Source organism: Camarhynchus parvulus, chromosome 1A (genome assembly GCF_901933205.1).
Source record: "Camarhynchus parvulus chromosome 1A, STF_HiC, whole genome shotgun sequence".
Classification (NCBI taxonomy): domain Eukaryota; kingdom Metazoa; phylum Chordata; class Aves; order Passeriformes; family Thraupidae; genus Camarhynchus; species Camarhynchus parvulus.
In genome coordinates this window covers 50,280,084-50,298,207 of record NC_044586.1, presented here as the reverse complement: position 1 = coordinate 50,298,207, position 18,124 = coordinate 50,280,084, and the positions used below count along the sequence as shown (strand labels likewise).

General features: G+C 38.1%; 1 protein-coding gene across 2 annotated transcripts in view; it reads left to right on the top strand.

Annotated features, from left to right (window-relative positions):
* Positions 1-18,124, top strand: part of GRM8 (glutamate metabotropic receptor 8) — a 314,702-nt gene that overhangs the window by 48,358 nt on the left and 248,220 nt on the right. For both annotated transcript variants that reach the window (XM_030959457.1, XM_030959458.1), the window contains exon 3: positions 16,330-16,546. In XM_030959457.1, the coding sequence (XP_030815317.1) occupies positions 16,330-16,546 (217 nt within the window). The remainder of the gene's footprint in view (positions 1-16,329; positions 16,547-18,124) is intronic.

Genomic DNA, 18,124 nt, shown 5'->3' with positions numbered 1-18,124 from the left:
TGGTAGTCAACTTTTTAACCAGCCTCCAGCTGGGAGTATGGCCGCTTAGTTGTGACCCTTCCCAGATAGTCTGGCTGGATTTTTACCTGTCTATTTGTTCACCAGCAGATTGTAAAGCTGTAACTTGGACGCAAGAATACTGTGTGAGACAAAGTCAAAAGCTAAAGCCAATGTAAATGACATCTTCTGCTCTATCCTTGACAACAGACCCCATCACTATACTCTAGAGCAATAGCAGGGTGGTCTGGCATGATTTGTTTTTAAACTCCTCTTCCTGGCCCCTCCATCCTCCTCCTGTGTATTGACTTTTAATCTTTCTGTGCTGCAAGTTCCCTCTTCAGTCATGCAGATTTTCTGATAAATTTGATGACTTCCTGACTATCCTTGAGGACTGCTCTTGCAGTTGTAGGAGGTTGTCAGACAGACCTGCCAGCTTCCCTTAACTCCTTTACTTTTCAGACCTGCCATGAGATCACACCTGACAGTTTCCTGAGTAAGTTAAAGTCTGCTGACCTGCAGTCTGGACTCTGTACTCTATTGTTCTACATTACATATCAAGTACAGCCCAGCAAAGTTTTGCAGTTATTAGTTGCATTCAACATTAAATATCTTTATCTCATTTCTAGTCCTAATGTTTTTTCTTTCCTCATTTTAGCTATTGGATCATGCAATATGTTTTTTTTTTTAATAAGAAAATAAGTTTTCTCTTCAGTGGAAGAAACTGATGTATTAGACTCTCAAATCACCTCTTGATCTTTAGTTGTTGAATTTACTCTTATCTCAGCTGCAAGGCACTATCATTAAGAAGCAGCTGTACTAACAGGTGACTCATACAAGCAGGTGCAAATTATCTCAGCTATAGGAATCTTTCCCTCAAGCAGATATAATGAAGTAGTAGAGGAGGAATGGTTTTAGAGAGCTACTGTTACTGTAGTCAGTTGTTGGAAGGGGAAACTTAGGTTTCTATTTTGTTATTGTTTGAATTAACAGCAAAAATCGGAACTCAGGGACTCAGTAGAACAATCAGTAGAAAAATCGGAACTTTGGACTCCGTAGAACATCTGTTGACTAATCAAAGCAGGTATTGCAGGCTCTACCTTCCAGCTGTTCTTTAGATTTAATATTTGCAGTTAATAAAAAGGACAATATATTTTTTCACATTCTGAGACAGAGTTCAGTATTTAACATGCTGCTTTTTGCATTCTAAACAGATAAAACAAATTAATCTGTTCTGGCTATATATCAAGAATTTATTATTAACTGGTAAGTTTAAACATGTTAATTTTTTTCCTTAGATTTCATTTCTACAGCAGGTATGAGCTGAAGAAAGATAAGATGTGGAAATTGATGTAGTGTGAGAAGAATCTCAAGTGCTTCCTGTTTCTCTGCAATATGTAGGTGCAGATATAGAAACCTTTTTAAAAAAAAGGTGTGTGAGACGATCACATTTCTGATAATTTGTTTTATTTTGATTTTTTTAACTGCTGCTTTCAGGTGAAGTTCCACATCTGTGAAAAGCTTCTTTGACCTTAATAAACACTTAAATAGTGAAATTAAGTAGTTTGAGACTTGAGCATCTTATTCTCTTTAGAATATAGGAAATAGCATTATTTTGTTTTATATCTTCAGAAAAACTATAGTATGGAGAGGTTAATGGTTACATCATATGGGAGCCTGATTCTTAATTGTCTTTCTGGAAGTTTATACTGTAGAGCTGAGATTTCCACAGTCTATGATGACATCGTAGCATGGGAGCAACCCAATAGTCCCCATGCAGAAAGGCTGCTTCTGCTTTTCTTATTTTGTGACCCAGATGCATCCAAACTGAAACAGAGGTCTGAAGAAGGCTTTTCTGTTTGTTTCTTTTCTTTCAGGAAAAGATGTGGAAATAACACTAATAATAGCAATGATTTGTGGTTTGAAGTGAGGAGTCCTCTTGTGGGAGGGAGGAAATAAAAATTGCCGTGTGGAAAAGTGGTTGTATAATATGGTTGGTCTAGCTCCTGTGCAAAGATTCAAATAATCTCCTGTCTAGCCAGCTACCAGTAGTTGCAGAGCTTTTTTTTGTGTCCCTATAACTTTGTCTATAAGCCTTAAAGCAATGATACTACCTGTGCACTTAGAGACTCATTCTGACTGGAAGGATGTATCCCAGAAGTGCTGTCTTCTTTCTGTGGCTGCAGATGTGAGGTGCTCCATGTGTCCCACAGAGCGAATCTCTCCTGTGTGCAGCTCCTGCCTGCCATCCCACTGGGCTGGATGCAGGGGGAACAGCCCTAGCACCTTCCCTGAAGGGCAGCAGCTCAGAGGGAGGTTTCACTCTCAGGGTGCTAAGAGAAAGGCAAAGCCTTTTCCTGCACTCTAGCGGGGGAGCCTTGCAGCTCCAGCCTGGCACTCCGGGTGTGCTGTGCCCCAGCCGGGCTCTGCTGGATGGGGACCGTGTGCTGCTCCCATCCGTGGCTCTCCAGCTGCTGGCCAGCAGGGCAGAGCACAGGGCACCCCGGCCTGGCTTTCTGCAGCTGGCTGCCTGTCTGTGGATCAGGTTTTGCTCTGCAGTTGGCTGCAGAGCAGAGCAGGCTCTGGAGACTCCAGCCCTGAGGCTGGTGTCCACCAGGCTGTGCAGAGGCTCGGATCTGAAGGTGCCCTTTGCTTTGACACCAGGGCGGTAGAAGGGATCTGGAGCTACTGGCTTCCAGCATAGGCACTGGAAACATCTCTGCTTTTGCTCTTGTATATTTTGCACAAAACTCTTCTCTGTGCATGCAGAAGTTCATTTGAAACAATTCACTGTTTGTTAGAATCTGATTGTTGTGACACCTGTGTATATAAGCTAAAACTTTTGCCTCTTAAGTGAAGTTTTGTTAATTATTGGCTCAGCTGTCTCAAGTAAGTGGAAAGGATATCTACTATAAAATGTAAAAAATGGGAAAGGAAAAATGCTCAGAGATAAGAAACTGATTAATGTTCAAACATGTAGAAGATAATTTACTCCCCTTATATGGGGAATTCTGTCAGACAGAAATTCTCTTATTCTAATAGGGAGTGAAATTGCCATTCTTTAGAAATCTGACACAGAAGATCTGCAGGTTCATTTTGAAATTGCATAATAGAACTGTATCCCTTAATCGTTTTCATAGATCTGAAGAGTTATATTTGGACTATCAAGCTCAGATGGAAAAAGTAAGACCTCACAGAACCCTCTTACATGCCTAAAGGGGCATCTCAGTCTGGGATCAGTAAAGATGTTCTCAGATCTGTGAAACTTCTGCTGTCTGACTTTGGCCAGTGAGTTTCTCTTATTCTGTGACTGTATTTCCCCATGGGGCCTGCCACCTTGAGCGTTACTTTATTTCCTACATACCTGGCAAATATTGTATTCAATGTCAAACATACCTCAAGAAGTCAAGGCCAGATCCTGGCACCAGGTCGGATATACCTGGTGCTCTGCAACTCTGCACTTGTCTTCCAGCTTTGTGTAACCAATCCATCCAGGGCCTTGCTACCATGGGAGGGTGAGAGCATCTTTCCTATCTCAGTCTGGCCAGTGCCTCAGAGCAATCCTTTGGGAGATCTGGTTCTGGCTGGATGCATGCTAAAGGTGATGTAAGAGCCATGTTTCACACTTTGGCTTTTGCTAAAACTCTGTCTGTATTGGTTTCTGACCTAGAGGAAAGGAACTTGATCTCCCATTAGCCCTACACGGAAGAAATGCATCTCAAGTGAAGATGCAAGTGTATAAATGTGGGCTTAGTGGCAACTAACATTTCTTAAGAGAAACTAAATAGAGTTGTCAACATTATCCTCATCTTCAGACTTCTTTTTAGAAAAGATATCTGAACCCCTCTGGCATGTTGAAGATGACTTCGGGCTACAAAAGAAATATGATCTTGGACACATCTCTTGCTTGGTATTTCAGTTGGCTAGCTCAGTAAATATCATATGAATCCCACTCCAAGGTAATGAACTTCTGCTATGTAGGCAACTCACATGTTGACAGAACCCCCAAATTCTCTTTCAATAAACCTCAGTCCTTTGTAGCCTTTGTGATTAAAAAGTAAGACTGCAAACCGTGAAAGAGAAGACAGACTTAAACACATCAAAAACAAATGCTTCAAAGTTGTGTGGGTTGTTTGGTTGTTTTTTCTTTTATTTTTTTTTTCTTCTTTGAAAGAGATGTAGATGACATTGATACTCCATGGGAAAAAAAAAGTGTTGATATCTTTCAGCTGGCAATTTTAAACCAATTCTTCTAGTGCCTGGAACTGGATAGGTGACACTGATATGCAGAAATATATTTGTGAAGCAATTTCAGTGAGTAGACAGAATGGAATTTTATCAAGCTCAGCACAGGCTGGCATTCCCACACCACTTGTTGTCAGGAGCATCCACTCAGGCTTTTGATGTCTCCAATGTTTATTCAATGCACTTGACACTTTTAAATCTAGTTTAGTGTAATTTTGCTTTTGATGGGGTCTTTTAACATATGCAGCAACAGACTGAGGGAGGACAATTTCAAAATAAAAGATGTTCACTCATCAAAAGCTGCTGTAGTATTCAGAAGTAGTGCAGTGGTACTCTAGTCCCTAATACGAATCAGTTGTGCACAGTATAGGAGAGGTTTCCAAAAATTACACTGATGCACTGCATACAGTAGCTGCAGACTAAAGCGCTGTCAGGAAAGCAGGGGGTTATCTGTACTAAAGCTGGATTTAAATAGCAATGTTTTGCATCAGCCATAGCAAAAACTCTTCAGCAGTTGATGAGTATTAAGGTTACTGATATTTGGGCAGAACAGAACCAATTGGTTTCTCATTCTGCTAAAGAAATACAGAAATTCTGTGAATTTCTGTGAAATACATTGTGGTCTGATATGGGTATTTCAACCACTTTAGGTGGGTGAAAAAGGGTTTATGTGCAGCCCCAGAGCCAAGGTTTCCTTTGCTGCCGACGGAAGTGCTCCCTGGCCGTGCTGAATGGCAAAGGTGAGCAGATCCCTGCAGGTGGGAAGGCAGGCAGGAGAGCTGCTTCTCAAGGTACTGAAAGTGGTTATCAGTAAGCTCTGCTCTGACTACTGACATGCTGTCAGAAATGTGAGTTGTTACTGGGATTGCTGAAATGGGAAAAAAATTGAGTGGGGGGCTTTTGAACTTTTGGAAGCTCCTCAGGCCCTCTTTTTTCATCATCCTGCTGAGCTGCTGAAGTAGGATGTTGATGGTGTGGCCAGACTTACAGGATCAAGCTAACTGAGGGGGACTTTTTAAGAACCTTCAAAAGGACTTATATATCACTCTGTATTTGGACTTAGAGATATTGGAGAGTCATAGCTAGGGAGGAAATCTCTATTGCACTGGCCAGGAAGGCTAAGGCTAACACACTCAAACAAGGCTGTATGGTGGTGATAACAGTAAACTGATTTGTAGTTAAATTGCAATGAATAAAAATAAGGAAAAGGAGAATTTGCAGAAATTGTGAAATGCTCATCCAATATAGGCTTTTTTTCCTATATCAAATGCTGCTTTTGCTGACTTTGCTCTCTGACTGCATTGAGACTATGTCCACAAAAATATCTGTTGTGGGAAAGGAAGCCTTGGTAGATGAGAGTGAGGAGTGACCCTGTCCAGCCATATTTTACAGAAGACCTTGCCCTTTCTACTTAGTATCTCTGAATATGAGCTGCCAAAGGAGAGAAGCAGAGCTCAAACCAAGTATCCTAAATCACTCTTTAGGAAACAACAAGGAGAAAATGTCAGGTATATGTAACTATATATAGAGATGAATTCAATAAGAAATAACACTAATAAAAAAATATTTCGTCCATATTCCAATTATCTCCTTTAAATAGAGAATGTATTACTGTACAAGTAAGTAACCTCCGCAAGGTTTCTCTTTCTTCAAGTGATCTTATTCCCCTTAGGCTGTGCTTTTCTTAAAGCTCATCTTGTTCAATTTGAGTCAGTAACAATATTAGCTTAGAAATAAAATTTGGGTAGCCTCCTCAGTGAGGGAGTATAAACCACTAATTACTCTAAAAGAAAGGAAAGAAAAATGGTCCAACATATGGAATATGTGTGTGCATATGCATATTATGCATACATAAAGTACTTTTATATAAAAATATAATAATTTCTTCTGAGTTCCTGACTTTTATGACAATCATTAATTTTTGGAAACTTTACTCATGGCTGCTGACAGGAACAAAATGTGGTGGATAAGTTCGAACTTCAAAGGTATCTCTTATACCTCTGACCATGGGCACAGCCTCCTTCTGTCGTGATCTCTTCTTGTGTGTTGAGTATGATTTGTAAGGCTGCACCTATTCTATCAGAATGGCAAAATTTATGAAATACAGGTATTTGTCAAAGTTGATTGTTTTGCTAATCTTAGCGCTGTTTGTGCTGCTATGCCTCTTTGGCTGTGGAGCAGTCTTCAGATGCCCATGTCCATCATCAAGACCCCAAAGTCTGTCTGCAGGATACCTCAGTGGAGGTTGTAGGCATGAAGTCCCTGTCTGTGCTTGGATATGCAGATTTGAATATAGCTTTTTGATGGGGGTAGAGGACAAGGCATGTTTTTGTACTTTGTACAATGTACTTCTGAGCTCGAATTACAAGGCTTCTTTTTTCTAGTCTAAGATTGGATAGTTATTATTTTGAACAATCCCCAGATGGTGGATAATTTAGTTACATTTGCTTTTCTGTGTTGCAAGCCTGGGATTTTCAAAGGGGACAAGTAATATTACCCCTTGACAGCCGGGTTGTACTTTGGAAGAGTTAAGACACTGCCACTGTTAGGCACAACGAAAGAGAACACTAGGTTATTCCTTCTATCTGAATACTTTTTATCACATAATTAAAGTAATCAGTATTTCTGCTTTGTTGGCCTCCCCCTCCACCTCATTCTCCTTCATAAATGTTTTTGCTTTTTTCTTCAACTCTTCTACTGGCAGCAACTGGACTTAGCAATTCACTGCGTTAATACAGGAGATACTGAATTTTTTGGAAATCATTTGGCACTGGCTAATGTTTTATAACTTTTAACCTTAAAAAACTCAAGGTAAAGTTGTTTATCAGCCAAGTCTGATTGTTCTAAGAATGAAAGAAAGTTTGTCTGAATGCAAACAAAACAGAGATACTTTTAATTTCCCTTCTTCTAAGTCTGTAGTATATGGGTTTAAGATGATGCTTTATAATCCCATATGAATTGTGTGTGCTGCGAAAGGAATCCATAGCTATGGATTTTCTTAGTGGGGATTTTCTTAATGCATTCTGATACGTGGTATCCAAGTCTTTAGCATGGAACAGAGAGGTTACTGGAAAGCTGGGTTTTCTGAGCCATAGCTGAATTGTAGGCAGTGTACTGTAGAACATCTGAAGGCACCCACTAGAGCACTGCACATATCTGTCTGTCCAGCTGAGCCCTGTTTACATAGCTTCATGTTGTCCACAACGGTGGAGAGAGCTGTCAGGAATACAAAATTTACTTTTCCTCCTCATGATATATTTTGATCTCTTGTATCTCATGATGTTAAGGTGGCAGCATGGGTGGCAAAAGGGTAGCCCTGCTGCTCAGGCAGTGGTGTAAGCTGGAGTGGCCTTGCAGCAGTAAAAGTGAATGCAAAGATCAGAGCTGTTCCTCTAGCAGAGCATCCCGTTTTGCATCCTGCCGAGAGCACTCTTCCCTTCACTCTCCCTTTCCAACCTTCATTAAGGTTGGAAAAGACCTCCAAGGTCATTCAGTCCGACCTTTGATCACCACCCTGTCAACCAGAGCACAGCACTAAGTGCCATATTGTTCTGTCTTGAATACCCCAGGGATGGGGACTCCACCACCTCCCTGGGCAGTCTTTTCCAATGCTTTTCTCTTTCTTCCTGTGTCTCATACTTCCTTCCATAGTGATGGTCTCCATAATCAGAAAAATTTCCATGAATGAGTGCATGTCCCCACGGGCAAGTCTCTGAAATTGCTTGCTGTGCTCTCCATGGTACAAATTATCAAATAAATGTAAAGGAAACCTGATTTTGGCTGAGGGATACTCTGACCTACTAGGTAAATTTGTTATTGCTGAATAATAATAAAAAGTTGGCTTTCCTAGTTCAGATTAAAAGGAATGCACATTTTCTGTATATTTTTCTCAAACTCATCAAAAGTGATCAGAGTTCCAGACACTGACATGACAAGCTCTAATGAGGAAAGTAGAGCTAGAAAAACTGAAATATCAGAGTTCACACTGTGCTCAGTAGAGTCTGACACAAGTCTAATGTATTGATACACATAGTTAAGTGTGAGTTTCCCTGACAAGTAGAAAGGGAATTTTAATAGTTTAAGAAGTCCCTAAAGCTATCTGACCATCCTTGGCTTTCTGTTTGATCTGATGATTGGAGAACAGAGGGTTCTGTAAAGGAAGAGCTACCAGCAATTCCCAAGCTTAAGATCCCCTCCATCCCCCCTCCTTGCAATTTGATCTCAGTATGAATATTTCTCATTTGATCTGCTACTTCTTCAGTATATCATTCAGTGCCTGGACCTCAGCTGGGCTTGAAATATTTAGAAAGAGCCTGCCTAAAGATGGTGGGTAATTGAATGTGCAACTGCTTGGCTCGGTTTTCAGAGGAAAACCCCAGGATTTAACATGATGTGGAAATACTGATATTGAACTCCCATACTGAGAAAATGCCTTTGTTAACATTTATCAATAGACTCCCTTGCACAGAATATTGATGACAATTCAAGCTGTCCCCTTAGATGGATTCTCATCCTTCTGGAGTTACACAGTGTTGCACAGTGTGACAAGATATACTTCAGCTGTAAAATTGTTCCTAATGCATAAATATTCTTTTAATGTTTTGCCCTAAAGTGCACCCCATACTTCCTGTAGTGGTGAATATATTTTGTTGATGCTGCATCTGTTATGGGATTTGAGATTGGGATATCATATCATCATTATTTTCTATACTATCCCTTGTGTATAATTAAAAGTAATGACTTATAATGAGTCCCTGACCTACTTCAACCCACTGGAATGTACCTAATCAAATTCAAACACTTTTTATTAGGTACTTTTTATTATATACATTCTTCCTTTGTCACATACTGTTCTACCAGGGCAGAATGGCAGGTCATAAACTGAAATACTCTTGCTGTAGCATGTCTTGTTAGACTTTGTGAAAGATACTTTCTGGCAGGTGGTGATGCAATGGAGCTTTAATAGTTTTTCAGCCCATTATCTGGCACTGTACAATTACATGTATTAACCACAAAAAATTACTTTTACTAGGGTAATTCAGTTTATTCAGACTACTGTAGTTGCTAGCCATTTGACCACCAGCAATATCCTCAGAAATAAGTATGATAGGTAATTACTCTGTTTGTAGTGGAGAGGAAAAAATAGAGAAAATCAGTAATGAAAGAGGATTTGCATGTTTGATTTTACGTCCATATTTCCACTGGGCCAGTGATTGCATCTGTGTCTGCAATTTTTCACATACCAGACCAGGTTATGATGTTTGCATAAATAATTTTGTTGGCAACAAATGGAGCTGTGTTGATCCTCATTTATGTGCTTTCATGATAATATCAGTGCTGATCACTGAAATTATATTCTGTTCAGGAATATGTCTTCAGAAGGTAATTGGCAGCAGAAGTAAACTCTGTGAGAGACAGATAGAAAGAAAAAAACCACAATAATCTACCTGTTCCAGCTCAGAAGCATTTAGGTATGATAGAACCCTTTTCTTTCTGTATTTGGGGCAAAAAATAGCAATGTTGCATTTTATCACAAAACCCCATATCTTTGCACAAAAACCTGTACAAATATATGTGTAACTTCCAAACTATTTCAAGTGATATATCCATTGCCTTCTCATTATTAGGTGTATGAATTGCAAGCACCCTTGACAGGAGCTGCTATGATATTTACTGCAAATAGAATGACTTGGAATAATTCAAATGGGTTTAAAAAAGTCCTGCCTACCAAGTGAAATCAGCTAATGACAGCTTTCTGATTATATTTTTCTTCTTTCTGTTTCCAAAGCTTTTCAAATTCTACTAGACCTTTTTGAAAGAAATGCATTTAAAATCCTATTCATCTGGGTGAAAAACATACTTGTGTTTTCTTGCTTTTGCTCAAGTTAGTATCAACATAATGTTTTGGGGGGTGAGGCAGAAATCAGTGGTAATTCCTGAACAACATGCATTGCTTGACACATGATAAATATTGTCATTGAGGGTCCTTAACATCCAAAGAAAATGTATTCATCTAAATAAATATAGATTAGAATTTCCCGAGTTTCTAAACATAAATGAATACGTGAATTTGTCTACTGGGAAAATATATTGTTGTAGATCACTCCTCCTTACAGTAAAATCCATGGAATGAGGCTGATTCAAAAAACTTCATGTGTTGAAACTTTTCCATAACATCAGCTCTAGCACAGCTGATTTCTAGCTGGTGGAGTTGTCAAGGTGTTACCCTGCTGTGAGCATTGAAGGGGCTATCTCACATCTCCAAAGGCATTATTGAGTCTTAATGTGTTAGGTCTCATAGGGTGATTTAATATTGGTTTATTCTGAAATGAATGAAATGAGGTATCTAGTGGTGGCATGGGTGACCTCTCCAGTGTTTGTCACAGAGGGAAGTGTGGAGGAATAGAATGTAAGAAAATATGCAGAAGGCAGTCTCACCCCTGAGAAGCTGCAGCTGTACTAATCACCAAAGATTAGGAACTGGCCTGCCCTTAACAGGCCACAGCTGTGTCCAATAAGAAGAAGAGTGCTACAAAAGAGTGCGTTAGCTGGGTGAGGGGAGAGATGGAGTTTGTTGGCTGTGCTGTAAAGAAGTCTGTATTGCAAGGAGATGCCCATGAGAAATCACTGAGGAGGTATGGGAACTTTTGCAGTAAGAAGACAACAGGGAAGGATGAAGACATTGTGGGAGGAAGTCGAACTTGAGGTGTCTTAATAATGACGTCTAGCCAAAGTGAGTGGGATTGTGAGATACAATGGAAGATGTGGAGCTGTTTACACTATTGTTTTACATAGTGTGTAGAACAGTTGAATTAATCTCTCAGGCTCCCTTTATGTTAGAGAAATGTTCCAAGGTGCATTTCACCTTCTCCTATAGTTAGTAATAATAAAAGACATTTTCAGTATTCTTTGGTATACAGTAGGATGTTATTAAGCTTTATCAAACACTTTTGAATCTTGAATGTCCTTCCTGAATGACTTTGGCATTACTGTGTTGCAGGCTGATGTTTTTCAGAAGCAAAAGCAAACTAAGATGGTGCTCTAGCTGATGGCAATTTAAAAATGTCACTAATAGCCTAAGCATGGTGACCTTGGCTCTCCTCCTGCAACTGTTCAATATCTAGGCCCTGAGGATTCATTTCACTGCTGTGAATTTTTTGGACTCAAAAAGAACTCTTTCTTGCTGTACAGAAGAGGGAATAAAAACCTTGAAGAGACAGGGCCATTAATGATTAATGATAGACATTTAAAATTCAAAAAATCATGAAGTTGAAAACATGTTTCCACAGTTAAATTTTATTCTGAGCACTTTAACTCTTTTCCTAGCTGTATAAGTTGGTAGTAAAATGCCAGCTGATACTGAGTAGTCATTAACTTAGAGTTTATTGGCTTCACTTTTTTAGTTGCAATTATTACTATTTTTAATGTGCTATTGCTAATATTCCTAAAAAAAAAAAAAAGGGTCAGTGATGAGAGAATGGAAAAGAAAAATAAAATGCTAGTTGATTTGTTAAAGTTAGTAATGATAGGACTGAGTGGGTAGTGAAACTGAAGATGTGAGTGATTTAAACTCATTACTCTTGGTGACTGTACGACATAGTTACTGCTCTGAGTGTAACTGATAATGTCTAATTTTTAAAATTGATAGTGATTCCTTTCTCAAGTAGTTTTCCTTATGAGCTTTGCTCATTTCACTGTCTGCTATTTTGTTCCCAAATCACGCTTTCAGCTGGAAGACTCTGTAAAGGAAATGGCCAGCTGATGCTTTACATTGTCAAATGTAGCATGCAAATGGATTTGAAAGCTCAGTAAAAGGGTTGTAGTGAACTTTTTCCTTAAACTTGGAGAGCATGTAATTCAAGAGAAAGCATGTTAAATCTGCCTGCTTTGGTGAAGACAGTCTTCTGGAAGGGCACAACTAGGTCATGTTGTTTCCTCTGTCATCTTCTGTGCAGCTCTTCTGTGTTTTGGGGTTTGGACCCCAACACTAGAACCACTAGACCCCCATCCATAGGGATGTTCCTCTATGAATAGTCCTGGATTCAGGAGTGTAGTGGGTGGTTTTTGTTTTCGCTGTATGTGAAAACATACAGTGAAAGTGGTTTACCACTTGGCTGAAATAAATGTAAAGTTCCATTAGCTGCCTTTGGCACTCCTGAAGTTGTCCACACTTCCTCCATGAGGGAGCACAAGTCTGTTTTGTAGTAGTGCTTGGTGCTGGTCTTGTACTGATGTCATTCTTCCTTTAAGAGTTGCCACAGTCATGCTTGTGGATGGTCACTTCTGAAAGCACCTGCTTCATCTTCTCTAATCCTCTGGGAAGGGGGAGACCTTTAGAGACATCAGCTAGGAGATATAGATATACAGATAGATTGATGAAAAACAGACTCTTCTGCACTGCTGATTTTGGCTTGAATGGATCTTCAAGGATTAGGTGTTCTGCTTAGTTATCAGTAATTTTTTTAATGTGTGTTTGGGTTTAGTTTTGTTTGTTTTTCTCCAAATTGTTTTATTTTTTAAACATGCTGAATAGTTTTCTGATGCCAGTGACTGAACAACAGAATGAAATGAAGCCATCACTGACTTAGATTAAAGAACTGAGAGATCACAAGTAGTTTCAGCAGTAGTTCAGCAGGTATCAGGGTTAAGACCAGTATGAAGCTAAAACTGTTTTAAAACATCACACTAGGATCTTTTTTATTTTCAACATTTAATAGATAGCTTAAGGTTTAAAAATAATAAAAATAGGCCTTATATGAATTAATCTATAAAATCATTTCAAAGATTTCAAGTCTGTCACCCCCCAGAAGTTGAGTTTATCAGCAGGTTATAAGTTAATGTGAGAGAGTGGCCAAACCATGGGGCAGGAAAGAATACGAAAATTATATCAATGAACATTCAAACATGAGTGCTTTCAGCAACTGTCAGTGAATGTGACAGATGTTGTGCAAGAACCAATTCAAATGTGGTTATATAATAATTTTTTTTCCCCAAAAGAGAAGGAAATATACCATTAACACTAATATATGCCACTTAAATACAATGTAAATGTTACAGATATTGTATTTAATTTTGAAAAATTAGATAGAGTTTTATTTCTCATTCTAGAATTCTCATTCTTTAAAGGTTTCTTTCAAAATGCAAATTTATGTCTCAAGAGACCAGTGGAACTTAAACTGGGAATTCAGTCTGTATTTAGGGAGTTTAAAAAACACACATTACTGAATTGTTAGAGCATAACAGTTCCCTTGCTTAGGCAGCACTATGCTCCGTCTTGTAAAATGTACTTGGGGAAATGTAAAATACTTTATTAAACCTACAGTCCATAACTAGAGTTGTTATATTTTAATGTATATATTTTTCATTCATGGATTATTGAACCACTAAATCCAAAGAATTTGACCTCATGCCAAAAAATTTCTTTGCGAAGTCTTTTTACTTCCTATGTAACTGGAACATAAACCAAATTCTCAAATTTAAAGCTATTTTTCAGAACTCCCCTATATAAAATTGCACATTTAAAAGCAGGCAAGGAAGGAAGTTACTATTTACTTTTGCATAAACTGCTTCCAAAAAAAGAAGTCCACGAAGAATTTCTGGATGGGAGTTATGCAATTCTGGGGAGAAAATTCTTGGCAGTGGTGTTTTTTATAACCATGAGGGACATATAAAAAAAGAAATGAGGAAAATAATTATATATTTCATTGCAAGAACTGCTTTTTTTCTCTCCAAACTTAAGGTTGGTTTGCTATTTAGAGAGTGTCTTTCTCTCTCCTTTCACTTGGCATATTGTTCTTTCCTGCTGGTGAAAAGCTGGCAGATGTTATAAAACAGTGGTGATTTAAGCTTACCAGTGTGCCCAGTGATTTCAGAGTATTGTGTTTGTGCTGTATTTGCTTTCCATTTTCATTGTTATCAGAAATAACTCTAGGGAAGAAGTTGAACTGCAAAGAACTGAAAAGTAGGAAAGGAACATCTCTCCTCTGCATTTTCCAGGGCTCTAAAAAAGTGATATTTGTAGTACATAAAATATCTCTATTGATTTGAAACATCTCATTGCTGCGGTTCAACCAACAATTCTCCTACAAACACACATCTAGGGTTTGTTCTTCATCTTATGCCTGAAGAAAAATGAACTGAGAGAGTAAAGGGGTATAAGTCTAGGCTTCAAGATTTTCACTGCCCAAGTATCAGTCTAAATATTTCTTACTGGTATTGATTGTGTTGGCATTATTGATGAAATAACCTTCAGCAAAGGAACAATGACATAATATTTGAGAAATATTTGAGAATATAACACCAAGGAGCAAAATGAGTAAAATCACAAAGGTTGTCTTTATTGTTTTTACAACTTGTTTTGCACTATTTTAGAGAATAATAGGACAAGTTTAGAAAGGTAATGATATGTGCTCAAAATATGCATAATTGTCTTATTACAGGCCAAAAATATTTTGTTGTAAAGAGGTAAAGATGTTTCAAACACTTTGTGAAAGAAAGGGAATTTATACATGACAAATTTTGTAAGAACAATTTATCCTTTAGTTTTACTTGGTGTATTTTTTCTTGGTTAGTAATATTGATTTCCATGAAATATAAGCTCTAACTTTTTCTGTGATCCTCCTTCTCTTTTTCTTTTCTGTTCGCTTCAGTTGTTATAACAGCAGCATTTCCGGTTTTTATTCTGAGTTTCTAGAATTTCCATGTGTAGAAAATGTGTTAAAGAAGAATGCAGCCAAGATATATGAGAGTTTATTTTGTTAGTTTCTGACTGAGAAATGATTGTGCCAAGCCTTAGGCAATTAACTGTTTATTCAGGCTGTGCAAATATATCTGCACTGTCTGTGCAGGTTTGGTTAATGACCAGACTCTGAATTCCTTACATTTGCCCCAGATTAATTTTTTGGTTTGCACTGATGAGGAAGCAATGAACAGGACATAACAGCTGCACTGCCACCTTCTACTCTGACATCCAATGTGGCAGAGAGTAGTTACCAGAACACCTCTTGCCTGGCACGGCTCAGTTTGGCTCTCAATAAAATCAACTTAGGAACTCCATTCAGATTGCTTTCTCGAGGACTGTTTTATGTTTTGTGACATGAATTAAACACCTCTTATTAATATAGATCACAATGCAATGCAATATTTGGAGTATCTTTCATTTCAAGCTAATGACTGTTTAATCAGTTTTACCATTTATAATAAGAAAATAATTCTCCTTTTAAGTTAGCATAAATGTTAATTAAATTTTCTTGCAACAAAAATATTCTTTAAAATAAGTAAGTATTGCTTACAATGTTTCTTCTGGACACTGCTGAACCATCTGTATAAGACAAGAGTTAACAGAAAATCACCCTTGTTTTTTTCCTAAGATAATAATAATGTATTTTAAAATATGTTCCAGTTATTTAGGTTTGTTTCTACTAAGAATGTTGAGGTGTTTTCTACAAAATTTACCATCCTTGTAAGCTTTCTCCTTCTGTATATGGATATCATATATAGGTAATTTTTTAGGTGTGTTTTTTTTTGTTATCAGATCAGATAGCTTTTGCTGTTTAATATATAGCCTTCATATTCTTAAGTCACACACAATGAACTATTAAAACTGGAAAAGGAAAACCTGTGGCAGAGAAAGTTTGGAAAATAGTTATAAAACAGGAATACAAATTTTCATGTACATAAATATAACAAAGAAATGGAAATCATCCACATTTTACTTGTCAAATTTCAAGAATCCCAGTCATCATAACTGACCTTTTCATTTTCTGTAGTAATGGTACGAGTTCTTCCTTTTTCTTTCCCCCTCCTGTTTTTTTTACTTCACTTGTTTCTATTAGGGCTAGAATAAAAAAAGAGGTTGTGTTTATATGTCAAGAGTCATGACATCTGAAGTACAGCTGAATGCATTATTTCTTGGTGAGTGTGTTACACAAAATCCGAGACGCTTTCTGATCAACTGATTTAATTACAGCAAGATATTTGGTTCTGCACAATGCCTGTGCATAATCTATTACAAGTCTTTCAAAGGTACAAGGATGTAGTGTAAAATGTTATTAGATTGGCTTGCATGATTTGTCCTTCTGTTTGCAGATACCTCAAATCAGCTATGCATCCACAGCTCCTGAGCTGAGCGACAACACCAGGTATGACTTCTTCTCTCGAGTGGTGCCCCCAGACTCCTACCAAGCCCAGGCCATGGTTGACATCGTGACAGCCCTGGGGTGGAACTACGTCTCCACGCTGGCTTCCGAAGGCAACTATGGCGAGAGCGGTGTGGAGGCGTTCACGCAGATCTCCAGAGAGATTGGTGAGTGAGTGTTTACCAGGTTTGGTATTTATAGCTGCTGAGTTCTGGTTAGGTGTCTGCAGCGTGATCAGAACACCCGGGGGTGGCTTACCTGGACTCAAGTGGGTGATTTTGCTTCTTGTGTTTCTGCCAAGGTGGCGATTCTGGCAGCAGCTTAAGAAGAGAGGCAAAAAATAAATATCTCCTAACCTTTTTTGGAAAAGGAAAGCTCCTTGATGACTTAGGGGAAAAAAGCAACTAGATGCTGAACTATAGCCAGATTTGAGGAAATACAATTTTTGATTCAGCTTAGGGAAATTATGGTCCAGTGAGAGTTTTTTTCTGAGATAAACCTAGAGGTTTTAATTTTGATGAATTTTAAAAACAACAAAACCCCTCCATTCTGAAGTAAAAGATATAACCTTGCCATTTTTCCTTCACAATAGAATGTGCTGTACAAATACAGGTGCTATGAAAAGTATATTTAAGTCCCTTTGATCCTTTCAAAATTTTTTTTCACACTTTCATAGTTTTTTCTGGCCTGAAAAAAAATTACTGTTTCTCAGGAACAGTAAGTTTTGGACACGAAGGAATAAGATGATGAGTAGCAGGTGGTTTGAAAGAGGGTGGAATTGGTCTTTCACCAAGAACAGGGTTAAATAACAAACAATTTTCCTGTCCTTCCTCAGAAAGCCTGGGTTAATCTACTAGATTTGGTTTATAGGGCATGTACATATAAACTCCAGTTCTTTTGAATACCTCCCACTTTCACTATCTGCATGTGAAGACAGAGAGCATCTCTGTCTATAGGAAGGCACATGTGTGTTTCAGGTCCTTATGCTTGAACCATAAAGGTAAGTGATTATTTGCAAGAACCTGGTTGTAGGGTGGTACTACAGCTGTTTTTGACATTAGGGAACCAGTGTATGCAATATGCTTACTTGTTTAACTGATAAATGTTCTTTTTCTAGCTTCTGATCATTGCTGTCAGCTCCTAGGTGTGTTCATGGGAGAGCCAAAGCTGTCTACTGTATGTTGCTTTGTTCTGTGGTTAGCAAAGGCATGGATAATTCTTTCATAGTGCATACCTAAAAGAAATGGTTCATCTATGGCAAATAGATTGACTTCCCCAGATACCCACTGAAGTCATTGGCTGAAAAATAATTTTTTCTTGAAACCATCTGCAACACAACTAGTTCTGAGTTCTAAAAGTAAACAGATAAAATACAGGACTTTTTACTGTTTCCCATTTCCAGGAGTATGAGAGAACTTCAGATGAGTGCAAGTAAAAACTTTAATTACCTTATAATCACAATTGCCTGAGTTTGGGTCAGTTGGATCTCCATTGATCCTGGAATTAAAAAAGACCATTTATTTGATAAATAATTAACATGAATAAGATAAATAAATATTAACAGGATTCTGAATCCAAAGCTGTTAAAATCATCAATAGGTGTCCTAAACATTTTAAGATCTGTGTAACACCAAAAAGCATTAAAAGTCATGATTAGTGGTTTGATTTTTTTTTTCCCCTTGTGATATGTTTTCTGTTAGAACACTTGATTTTTGGCAGCCTCTGTGCCCCCAGCAACTTATCAA